Source organism: Pinus tabuliformis, chromosome 6, assembly GCF_031772625.1.
Source record: "Pinus tabuliformis cultivar Carrire ecotype Pingquan chromosome 6, CPIR1, whole genome shotgun sequence".
Taxonomy (NCBI): Eukaryota; Viridiplantae; Streptophyta; class Pinopsida; order Pinales; family Pinaceae; genus Pinus; species Pinus tabuliformis.
The window spans coordinates 364356316-364369667 of NC_142292.1; the positions used below are offsets into that span (position 1 = coordinate 364356316).

Here is a 13352-nt window from a genome sequence, read left to right on the forward strand (position 1 = left end):
GGGAGAAGTTATTTTAGTGGGAGATTTCAATGCTAGAACAACAAATCAACAAGCTAGTTTTTTTGTTGCAAAGAAGATCACAATCCTATCTGGCTCATTGAAGAGGAGAATCCCCAATGGCTGAGACGTTCAGAAGATGACAAAGTTAGCAATCATTTTGGAGAGGAGTTGCTCATGTTGTGTGGTGCTTTCAACTTAATCATCTGCAATGGTCTTGATAAATGGAAAAGGTCTGAGAAGTTCACTTGCAACACATACAATGGGGCAAGTGTTGTTGATTATGTTATTTGTTCACAAAGCTTGATAGAAAGGATAGATGAAGTTAAGATTGGAGAACATACACGGGACTTAAAATTAGACCATAACCCAATTTATATAAAGCTGTCTTGGTTAGAAGAGAGACAACATAGGAAGAAAATCCAATGTTCTCGGCAATCGATATCAAGGGGCAAAATTCTTCTAACACATGAAAACTGCACTATCTTCAAAACAATGTTAGAGAGATCAATTCAGAAGGGGAAGAGTGGTTCCCAAAGCCTCAATAGTCATGAGTTAACAAATATAATTTAGAGCGCACTTGAAAAGTGCAAAAGAGCAGGAAATAGGAAATTTGAATCAAATTGTTTTCCTGTAAATGCTTGGTTTGATGAGGAATGTAAAATGGCAAGAAAAACCTTGAAAAAGGGAGGCGAGGAGAAGATGAATGTAAAGTTATATAAGCATATTTTAAAAAAGAAAAAAGATGAGTTCATGCAGACAAGGCGAGAAGAGTTGATATATCTAGGCAAGAATCACCCAAAGCGTTTTTGGGAGGAACTTCAGCCAAGGAAGAAGCAAATTGAAAATAATATTACAACCAACCAATGGTTTGACTATGCAAGGGAACTCTATGAGAAAGAATCAAAGGAGGAGCCTCCTTCTAAGATTAACACAACTACAAAGCTTTTCACATTACAGGAAGTAGAGACAGGAATTAAGAAGTTGAAAATAAGAAAGGCAAAGGACTTGGTTGAACTCCAAGCAGAATATCTAAAGTAGGGAATTAACACTCTAGCACCTCACATCATGGAAATATTCAACAATGTCATTCGAGAAGGATTCCCAAGAGATTGAACAACTAGTATGGAAATACCCCTTTTTAAAAGTGCAGACATTAATAATCCTTCCAACTATAGAACCATTGTGATCAATTCTTTGTTTGCAAAGCTCTTCAGCAACATGGTGGAAAATAGAATCAGTAAGTGGGTGGAAGTAAAAAAAAAGAGGGCAAAAGGGCAAGCAGGTTTTAGGCCGAAGCATTCTACAGTAGATCATGGTATCACATTGAGACAGATTATTGAAAAGGTTTGGGAGGGAAAAGAAGAAGTATTTTGCTGCTTTGTTGACTTCAAAAAGGCATTTGACACGATCCCTAGAGATAAGTTGTGTAGTAGAATGGAAGAACTTGAAATTCCTTTGCATTATAGAGTTGTCATCCATATGCTTAATGAAGAGGTGAAAGTCAAAATTAGAACTTCAGCAGACATTTCATAAAGCTTTAGAAGTGACATCAAAGTCAAGTAAGGCTCCCCTTTATTCCCTACTCTTTTTGGTTTAGATATTGATAAATTGGAAGAATGGCTAAATCTGCAAGGTGGGGATGGTGTTCGGTTAGGCAAGTTTGTGATAAAGCTTCTTTTATATGTTGATGACCTTGTATTGATTGCTAAATTGGCCCAGGGATTGCAGATGCACCTTTATACCCTTGAACATTTTTGTAAAGCAGTGGGGATGCAAGTCAATATTAGCAAGACCAAAATAATGATTTTCTCAAATAAAAAGAAGCAAAGCCAACATACATTCTTCTTTGAAGGCAACATTCTTGAAGAAGTAAATGAATACAAGTACCTCGGGATTGATTTCAACAACAAGCTTAATTGGGAGCACTGTAGAAAGAAGAGAATTTTAGGAGGGTGGAAAGCATTATATGCTCTTCAAAACAGATGTAGAGAGACAGAGTTATGGGATTGGAAAATAATTAAAGTGCTTTTTGGGCTCCTAGTTTGTCCAGTGATATTATATGGGTGTGAATTGTGGGCTAGCAACATCCCTGTCTCAAAATGGAAGCAAATTGAGAAAATCCAAAAACGTTTGATCATGAGCAAGTTTAAAATAAAAAGTTCAGTGTCTTATGAGATAATGTTGAGTGAAACATATGAGCAACTTCTATCAAAGCAATTGCTATGGTGCGTCTCATAAGGTATCTTCAAAGAATTCAGCGAATGGGAGAAGGTGGATGACCTAAAGTTATCTTCAATGAAGGACTGAGTGAAAAAAAGGAATCATGGATGAGACAAAACAACAAATGGATGCAAAATGGAATATTCACCTCAATGCATGTCCCACACATAGCAAGGATTTAAAGAGTTATGTTATGGAGAAGTTTTGTAACCATATATGGGGAAAGAGTTGGGTAGAAAGAAGTACTATATTCAAGAATTCAACCCAATGTGTGATCTCCAACAAAAAGAGTACATTGGAGTTAGCATTCCATGGAAAGCAAAGATTCTTATTGCTCAATTAAGAACTAACTCGCATCAATTACGGTGCGAAACAGGTGGGTGGAAAATGCCTAAAAAAACGTGGGAAGAGTGGGTATGTATTTTTTGCACTTCTAGGTTAGTGGAATTGGAAAAATATTTCAGACAGTTACAACTGTATGTTAACAGCGGTTCCTTGGCATTGTCTTTTCAATGGAAGCACTGTTAGAAAGTTGGATCAGCTCATCATTAATTTGAATAATAAGAAGATTGAATTGCAAAAAGCAAACAACAAGAAAACTAGTGGTCTCATAGACTATATCTAATCGAGTGGACTTTAAAAATTTCGTTTATTCATTCATATCGCTCCCTTTCATGTTATTTTTTCTCTCAAACTTAACTAAAATCTGATGTAAAACAACAATTTCAATGCCTGCAAATTAAGTTCCTGGTTAAATCATGTAAAACTCCAATTACAATTTCAGCACCTGCAAATTACGTTCCTGGTATAATTCCCATAATTCCAGCCGAATACACGAAATCCGAATTTGAACATTGCAACATGGTATTTCTACATTTTTTTGTCAACTGGATTTGGGCGGATATGGGGCGATTTGAGCGCCAGGTATCAAATGACCGGCCATAGTCACAGCCCTGCCGACACAGTTCCACGTTATTTTGGTTTTGACAAATACAAACCGCAAGAGAATTTCAACGACCCTTCATAGGCTGACTGGACCGATTGACTTCCTGGAAGGTAAGCGTATGTCAGAACAGTATTATGTGCGAGTCAATATTTTCTCTAACGCGTAAAGTTCAAACAAAAAACGTTATTGCCACGCAATGAGGAGGAGGACGAGGACGAGAGTGAACTTTGGAAATTGGTAGGAAACAGCAATTCTTAGTGTAGTTTCGTACCATTATATCTCTCTTCAGAAGCTCTGATTTAAAAAATTTCAGCTTCAATTATCAGTGTAGTTTCGTACTATTATCGTCCTCAAAAGCTTGAATTTTATAAAATTTCAGGCTTCCTTGCATCACGTTATACTTTGCCACGTTATGGAATGTGGATCATGGTAAACATTTCAATTTGGGGGCGCTAACATATCTGGTACGAGTGTTCTCTCCCTGTTGTTTTTGCTTTTCTTAGATTGGCTGTGGAATTTTTAAATATGTTTTTCAATACTCCACTTCAATTGCTGCTCAAGTCGTGCATTCCACGTCAAGCCAATGGGATAGAAGGTGTCATGAAAGTTTCAGGATGTTTACAGCGCATGTTGCTTCCTGGATCCGTGGATTTTCATTTCTTTTGGAAGGGGAATTCAAAATCTAGGGTTATTCAGGAATATAGGAACTAGTGTTTGATGTGTAGAATTGTTTTGTACAGGTGATTCGGAGTCAGCAAAATTGGACTGTGCTTATGGAAGATTAGATTCAGTGGGTAGCTTTTAATTTGGGGTTTTGAGGGAGGGAGGATAAGGGCTTGTTTAGTCCAGCCTTAGATTAGATTAGGGTTTTGTAGCTCTAAGCTGATCTGAGATGAGCTTTCTGAAAACTTACTTCCATCTCAGCAAGAAAGAGGTAAAATCTTCGAAGGAGACTTCGGCGTCTAATTCTTTGTATGTGGCCCAAAATGGAAACCATGTTCTTATCTCCCCTAGGAATTTACATAATGGGGAGCATGCCAGTAAAGAATCTCATCACTTGCGTCATCGAGATCGAAGGCAGTCAGCGAAGAGCTCACCGCTTCCGATGGGGAATCCTGTAAAGAGTTCTGCTCTTTCGCAGGGGCAGCTCTCGCCGACCAGAATGGGACTGGTCGGGAGTGCAAAGGTTATTCAAACGTTAGGGGCAGATAATTTGGAGGAAGCCATGCAGATTATCAATATTATGCAGAGGCCGATGCCGTCGACTGCGACTGTCGAGTCGTTTCGATTTTCTCACTGCGCAGAAGAGGAAGATTCAACACGGCCATATGGGAAGAATGAATGTTTAAACTCTGAAGCATTGGCCTTGAGAACATCTTCCACTCCAGCCACTTGTGAGGTTTATTTACATGGCCATGCTCGAACTGAGCATGTCATTGCTCATGAAAGCTATCCGGAGTTGGAAATGGATCAGCCACGGTGTTCTTCAGATGGTTTTATTAATAATCACTACCCACGGACAAGGCAGGACGAGTCTGTTTTTAGCGAATTTGCAGAATTTAAAAATACTAGAAGTGGTCCAAGGAACAACCCCGTATCGTTGGACTGTAGCAATGGCTCTGGCCCAGGCTCCTCCGATCGCAGAAACAGCCATGACAGCCCTCAGTTAAGCCCACACAGGACAAGTCATCATCAAGCAGTCCCTCTTCCAACACCTCCAGCATCACCTTCAAAATCAGATAGAGCTAGATTTGATCACTTGGTGCCACAAAAATTGCCCTTGCCACCTATGGCAAATATGTTAGATAAGGAGCTTGAGATCAGTCAAAGATCTCAGCGAATTAATCCCTGGACGTACGCCATTTCTCAATCCCCAAGCTCTACCAGCACATCACCGGGTTCTCATTTATTTCCTGTTTCTTCACCAAAATGTCCAAGAAACTGGACCTTGGGCAAAATTTTAGGGAAGGGTTCTTTCGGAACTGTCTATGAAGGATTAAATATGTGAGTCACTGTACCTCTATACAAACTAATTCAAAAGATACTTCGTTTCTTGTTGTGTTGATTAGTGGATTCCAACAGTGGCAATGGATTTAAATTTCCTCAGTGTCAATTCACTTGTGCAAACACACAAAATGTAGTTTCTGAAGCTCGAGGTGCCATACCTAGCAGTTGGAAACATCCGCTGTTATCACAATGACTTGAGCTTAACGTGGTTACATTCTTTCTTATGATACTCCAGGGATGATGGCAGCTTTTTTGCTGTAAAGGTCAGTGACGAGCAGACTACTGGGCATGAGATACAGCAGGTAGATTGCAGGATCATCTCAATTAATTTACTTGATATGTTTTATTGGATACATAATCTACTATATGGCTGGTTATTGTCTCAATTTCAAAGAGAGACTTGGAAAGAGTTGCAGTGAAAATTTTTGTGACACCTTTGATTAAAGAAGCATGTTTGTGGTCTTTTACAATATTCTCTTTTAGGAGGTAGATGTTCTCAGGAGATTGAATCATCCAAACATTGTGCGTTACCTGGGTAGCTCTGTTGTAAGTAAATCCCTTGCTTTATTGTTCGAATTCATTGCTGTAGGTACATTGTGACCATCTTACACATCCTTGCAAGAAATGTGAGAAAATAATAGTGTACCGGTGTGTTGCAGAAGGATGGTCATTTGTGTATTTTTCTTGAGCTCGGGAAGGACTCATTGCGATCTGTACTGAACAAATACAAACGATTTGAAGAGAACATGATCCGAATTTACACACGTCAGATATTACAGGGCCTTGAATATCTGCACCAGCAAAATACTGTCCACAGGTTGTGAATCTAATTGCTACGTATATGCATGATGTTTCAATAATCATATTTTTGTTGTTAATTGAGATACAAGGCAGTTTTTTTTTCCTCCGTGAATTAAGATTTTACACTGTTCAATGGTCCAGTGGGCTTATCTTTATATTTAGATTGTTGTTAATCACCAATAAATTTCATGTTCAATTCCTGGTTTTTGTGTTTGGAATATTTTGCATTTTAGTCTCCATTCTAGTCCTATTTTCAGAAGCAGTTTTATAAAGATTTTAACACAGCAGAACACATAAAACTTCTGAGTTGCGAATTATTAGCATGATTACAGATTGGAACTCCCTTAGTAGCTTGAAGGATGCAGCATCAAGCTACTTAACAGGCCCCTTTGGCTGCTGTCAGGAATGAATGACAAAGGACCAATCACCGGGCAAGGAGAGAGATATGAAGTCCCTTGGCAGCCAGAAGGATGTATTAGCATCAAGCTATCTAAGAGGTCCTTCTGGTTGCTGTCAAGTGTGAACCACTGAAATACCAAACAGTGAGTGCTTGTCAATTGGGTTAGAGCCTCCCTGCGGTCATCTTTTTTGTTTAATATCCACTCCATCCTAAATAAATTTATATGCAAAACTACAGGCATATTGATCTCCTACACATCCTCTTGACCTTAGATCAGGAACTGAGCTTATTTTTTTAATTTTAAGGTAGGTAGTTTAGTTCTCAAATGACCATTTTTCACATGCTGTGATAAACTTCAGAAAATATAAATAACGTAGTTTACTCTCCTATGACCCATGTTTATAGAATGTTCTTTCAAATTAGATTTTATTAACATCTTAATACTTATTATATTAGTCAGTTTTTTATTATTACTAGATCTACGTCAACATTACAGGCCGGGAAGTGGCCTAACCAATTGTTGGAATCTAAATATCTAGCCTATGCTAATAATTTGGCTCTAAATCTATGGTTCAAAGGTCTTTCTAAACGATTCTAAGTAGTCCAAGTTGCAGTACCATAGGGGTCAATAAGCTCTATTTTAAGTTACCAGGGTGTGGATGTGGCTAGAGGTACATATACAGTTTGGATACAGATCAAAATATTAGAAAATTTTGGATATGGTACCTCTGGATATTGTATGTCTGTGTATAATGTCTGTATATATTAAGTACAGAGTATCAAATTATATACAATGCAATGTTGTAAATATGGTGTGGGTGAATGTATTGCAAAAGTTTCCAGAATATAACTTAATGGTAATATTGGGGAAAATTTTGGAAAATATTGGCCAATAAAAAAAAATAAAAAAAAAATTTATTGGTATATATCGGCAAAATATCATAATTTCATATATATATATATATATGAAAGCAATATTATTGCCGCCTGGAAATCATTGGTGATAATATTGAGATATTTGCAATACTGATGCAATGTGCAATATCATAGGGTATACTGTCTACGCTAGTATATTTACAATAGCTTTGATATATTACTGTTATATAGAATATGCACTATATTATGATATTGTATATATGTTAGTGTACACACACAAACACATATATATTATACACACAAAATTTTTCCAAGGTGGTTCAATTGCAAACCACAATAGCGGTTAGTAGCCTAGCAGGACTCAATTAGACTTGAACTTTAAAATTGAAGGACATGGGTGTGGGCTTTGGTCCAGGTATGTGTGCATGGTTGATCTGAATCAGATCTGGACAAAGACACTTGGCTATTGGCACAGGATCTACAATGATCGACACTAGCAAGGCTTAAAGCTATGGACGAGGAAGGTAATTGGATTGTTGGCATGAAGGACCTCGTGCCATCATGATCGGTGTGCATTCCTGTATTAATATCAAATCATGAGGCAAGTATATGAAACGTAAAGTGCAAGCAAAAGTTTGTGTGTGTGTGTATATATATATATATATAATTTATTTAAAAAATAAAAGCATGAGATTTTTCTTTAAATGTAATAAAAAAAGGGAGTAGAAATGAACTTGGGGAAGCTAAAGAGTAGGGATGGTTGAACTTTCAGCTAACCCTTAGTTGAGCCATCCTCCTATATATCATTTCCCCATAAAGGAAGAGGGGTTCTAACTTCCTTGACTGAGCGTGAAGTGAATGCTACCCAGATTTCCATGTGGAGAATGAAGATGAAACAAAGAGCTTGTAACCTGCACATTGCAGAATAATAAGAGAGTTTGGCTGAAGCGAATTAAATGTTGCTTTCCCATTTGGGTTTTTTAGGTTCAATAATACCTCCATGTGCATTGCTCTGTTTTTGTGTTGTTTATTTTGCCGTGTTAAGTTGCATTTGTGGTCTAATGAAGCTATTGTGTGTTTCCAGTGGCTGCTCTGAAGATTTAATAGTTGTGGTGCTTATTTATTGAGCTGAGATTTCATTCACAGCTGTAGTGTTGGAGGTTTTCTTCATATTTGCATTAGTTTATGAGTAATGGCGTAACATAAGAGCTTTCTATCCTCCGCTATTGGTTTATTTCTGAGATTGGAGATTTGTGGACACCATTATTTGGGTGTTGCAATCAATGTAGGGAGTTTCTAAATCTGTTGCCCTTGTGAATTTGATTGTTAGAAATGAGGGAAGACACCACTGTTTTTACTATGGTTGTCATGAGTTGCCTGTCAAGTTTTAGAGTTTTATTTGGTTACCTGTAGTTTACTGAGGGCCAGCATACACCCCAATAAACCTCAGGAAGCCATCCCACCGCTGGTTAATGCACTGCGCAACATCTACGGGCCATACAACCATCTTTCTCACTAATTGGGAGGCCGTATGGGGCTGTAGGAGCTGTACTCTTTGTGTGAAAATTTGGAAACCCAAATCCTATTGCAGCAATTGGAAATTATTCTCCTAATTGTTAATTAAATTTAACAATTTATTTACTGTTTCCTACAATAAACACTGAATAACTCACACTGTAACCTACACAAATAAAACTGTGGAAGAATAAACGCTGGAAGAAATACTAGCACACACAAATTTACGTAGTTATCTTTGGACCATTGTTCTCGGAAAAACCCAACTTGGGAAAACCAGTGCAGCAGTGAGGGTTTTATTTATTATGCAACAGTGAAATCTGAGTACATCTATGGATGCCCAACTGGCTATCCAAATAGCAAGAAAATTTGAGTAAAATACTGAAGGGAATTACCCTTCTCCCACAAGCAATCTCTCGCTGGACTTTCCCTATCAAAAACTCGGCCTCCTAGAGCACTGCGTCAGCCTCTGCGCTGCTCTGCGTAGCTGGCTGGACGGCTTGCTTCGGACTCGGCTCAAATGAAGTCGTTTTGCCTTTGGAAGCTGAGAAAATCGTCTCTCCTGCCCTTTGGGACTCTTTCCTGGCCTCTAGAAATGAGCACGGTTTTCCTTCTCTCCTAACTAAAGCTATTGCGCCGCCTCTCTGGGATAATTCAGTTCACTTGCTGCTGCCTCTCCGAATCTGGAAAATCTTTCCTCCGGATCACTGTCTTTGCCCCTCTCTCACTGGCTCTGTTTCTGGCAACTCACTGTTGCTACTCTGGAAATCATTCTGCTCATGAAATCGAAACTTTCAAGTGTGCTCTCCAAGTGCCCATCGACTTCTTCTTATAATCCTCTGTTGGGACTTCAACGACCAAGATTAGATCTTAACTGTGTTGCCAGGAAATGTGGGTTCGGGGACTGGTACGGGTGCGGGTACGGGGACGGGTACGTCATTTTTTGAAACAGGGTGCGTGGGTTCGTCGGGGGTATATTATAATTTTTATATATATATATATATATATATATATATATAATATAAATACTATATTTTATAAATTATAATATATATGAATTTGTATATTTTTCAACTTTAAACAAGAAAACTAAAATATTTATGACTTAAACTTTAAATATTTAAACATGCAAATCATTGAACATTCAACATTCACAATGATATTTGAAAATTTCTAGTGTGATGTCAAGTGAAAATTGGAGTTTACATATTAATAAGAATCATGATATATGTCCATTGTCATACTACATTCAAAATTTGTCTTAAGGCATCTCCAAACAAGAACTAGGAAATTTTAAAATACTAAAATAAAAATAGCTAATAGTGAACAATGGCTTCCTCAAGCCATGTCATCAGCATCACTCAGATCTTCAGTTAGCATGCTCTCCAGGTAGGAATCACTCTCATCTTGAGGCTCTTGCTCATCCATAGCAACTGGAGGTAGCTCAATAAGGCCATCTGGTTGTATCTCCTCGTCCACACACATAACATCGTTTGTGTATTGGTCCCATCTCTTGAAAGGACCCTCCTTGTATCCAGTGCCTTTTCGAGATATGATACAAAAGTGTGCTATGAACGTAAACTAAGTTCTCTGCCTTTTTTGAGCCCAACATATTTCTCTTTACTAAATGGATAAAGGCATAAGTACTCCAATTCCTCTCGCAAGATGAAGAACTAGCCACCTAGAATATTAGTGGAAGCCCATTAAATTAATTAAAATTTAAAATGAACTCCAAAGAACCCGATTTTGGGGTTCCAAGTACCCATCAACAGGGTTCTCTGTACGTGTCAATACAAAAGAACCCAATTTTTTTTAATGAAGAACCCAGTTCTTCATAAAAGAACCCGGTTCTTATGGGTTCTTCTCAGAAGCACCTGAACTCGAATCTGGTACTTGGGGACGAGAACCCAGGACAGGTTCGAGAACCCCACCCCTGGGTTCGGGAACCCATGCAACATAGGATCTTAATCAATGGCTAAGATTGACTTGAAGTCGATCCGTGTGAGTTTTTAGAACATTCACACCTTAACTTAACTAATTCTGATTAATTAGTCATATTCCCTAAGTTTAGGCTTGGGAACATTATCAACTAATGTTTATATTCTGTATGTTAATGTGTGGTGGTTGCAATAAATTAGAATCTGGGTTTCCAAGAGAGAACAAAGTGGAATCATAATTGGCCATTGAGCTGGGTTACTTTTGCATTCAAGCCTTGTGTTGCAGAACTATCCAAGAACAAACAACTAGATGTAGTTTACTATTATATCCTGCATCTCTGTCTTGAAATTACTTATAGGAATTGTTCCCAGGTCAGATTTAATCATAGTTTTAAAACTCCGACTCTGACTCCGACTCGACTGAGGATCGACTCCGACTCCGACTCCGAAACGGTAATGACTCAGCCGACTCGATTTCAATGACTCGGTCGTTGTAAAAAATACATTAAATATTTATTTTTTTATAAAAAAACATAATTTTAAAGATTTTAAACATAATTTTAAAGATTTTCATTCATGTTTCCAAACACACAACATTATAATATAGATGGAAGACAACATATGATCAAAGTAGGCTCGTGAACCAATCCATTATATCAAAATGGTACCCAATGGCAATACATAGTCAACTGTCATACATGATCAAAGACTCAAAACAAAAAACACATAATCAAGGAGGCTAGAAATGGCCTCTACAACAAAAGTAAACTGTGACCAGACTCAAGTACTAGTATTACAGCTATTGGCTAGTCGCTACTGCCAGAGGAGCCAAGATCATGTCGATCAATCTCTGGATCATCATCAGAGTCAGACAGGGGGCCCCATGGCTCCTCCTCCTCATCATCATCTCCAACTGCAGCTGTAGAAGTGGTACCACTAGCAGGCTGTGCAACTGCAGCAGATGCAAGCTAAGATAGAGTAGATATGCGGCTGCGCTTCTGTCGTGGCTGAGCAGAGGAAGCACCTACAACTGGAGTCCTTGCTGGCTGTGAGACTGAGGCTGGTGGATTGGGATCTGCATTCAACTGAACAACATGTTCAAGTTCAACTGATGTCTCGATATCTAAATCTAAATCAAGATCCTCATCAGGATCAAACTCTGCTGGACGACTCTTCACTACCCAATCTGATGTTGGATCAATGTCTTCCAACACAATGGGATCTGAATCAGGTCTTTTGTTCAGCAAATGGTTTCGTCTGAGCCAGAGGTTGTATTGGATATAAACTAGATCATTTAACCTCTTTTGATCCAAACGGTTTCTCTTCTTTGTGTTACTTGGGAGCAGGAGCGAAAACGGGAGCGGAGCGACATTTTTTAGAAGCTCCTGGTTTGGGAGCGAATCCCAGAGGAGTTCGACAACCAATGTCACTAACATCAAGGTACATAGAGGGATTGGTGCTCTTGATTAAATACGAGTTACATACCCTAATACATGACAAAATTCAATGGAAACATTCCAATCCTGAAATCCTGAAAAACTGATAAGTCTGCTGGATTTTGAATGAAATCTAAAATTCTGCTTTCTCCATATGAAATCCAATGAGGCCGAAACCACTCTCAAACATCCTGAGTCATTTCATGGTAATGTTAAAAATTTAAGTAAAAGGATGAAAATGAAGATCAAGGAGAATGTCACTTTTACTTTAAGAATTTAATATTACCATGAAATTTGAATAGCATATCAATAGTAGAGAGCATTTGAGTGTGTTAAATAGGGTTTGGGAGGGGGAAATGGACCCCAAATAACATTTAGCTAATTCATAAAACACCTTGAAGTCCAAACCAATCAGCAAACCCCTTAAAATTTCATTAAAATAATGTTAAATCGCTGTTTTAGTGGGTTACGGGCCGCTGTTTGTGACTCGGCCGAATCAGTACGGGAAACGGCCGAGTTGGCTGAGTAAGCCATGACTCAGCCAACCGAGCCGTTTTTTGTACCGAGTCACTCCGGAGGGCAATGGAACGGACCAACTCGGGCTCATGATTTGCCCAGTTGATAGAGATCTATTTTATAACAGAGCTATAACTAGGCCAAAGTCTAGTAAACTTAGCAATCAACCCTTTTTTCTTAAGAGAATTAATGTTCTTCTTCGCAGAGATAGCAAACCTGAAACCCAGAGAAGGAATTGTATACATCCTTTTTAAAAATCTACCACGGGGTAGAGAGCCATGACCATTCACACTAGGGTTGGAAAGACCACCCATTGTAATGTCAACAACGTGCTCTTTGTAATTTCTGGTACAATTTAAAATAAGACATTACAACTAAATAATACAATTTAAAATAAGACATTACAACTAAAATCTGATATAAATTCTGCTGTTTGTTGGGGCTTTCACACCAATGTTTTGGCCCAAATTTTTTATGGACATAAGGAACTGCAATAATAGCCAAATTCATATGTCTATAATAACAGAACTAGTATAGCCAGTTTCCGATGGAAGCAACAACACATTGGGCAAGTCGTTGTGCATCAGTATAATCAGCATTAAATTCAGCAACAGGAGAAGGATAACGGCACTTAAAAACTAGACAATGCTGCATGATAATCTTCAGATTGAACTTGAACTATAGTTTTAATATTTAGC

At 38.2% G+C, this 13352-nt stretch overlaps 1 protein-coding gene across 3 annotated transcripts in view; it reads left to right on the forward strand.

Moving 5' to 3' along the window:
- The first annotated feature begins 3114 nt into the window (after positions 1-3114).
- The window catches only part of LOC149258808 (uncharacterized), a 75650-nt gene continuing 65412 nt past the window's right edge, over positions 3115-13352 (forward strand). Inside the window, exons 1-6 of one of the 3 annotated variants that reach the window (XM_089416352.1) lie at positions 3115-3276; positions 3546-3630; positions 3907-5170; positions 5409-5475; positions 5657-5719; positions 5833-5990. In XM_089416352.1, coding sequence (XP_089272478.1) covers positions 4059-5170; positions 5409-5475; positions 5657-5719; positions 5833-5990 — 1400 coding nt within the window. In that variant the 5' untranslated portion in view covers positions 3115-3276; positions 3546-3630; positions 3907-4058. The other 2 variants (XM_089416342.1, XM_089416361.1) reach the window with 2 other exon arrangements.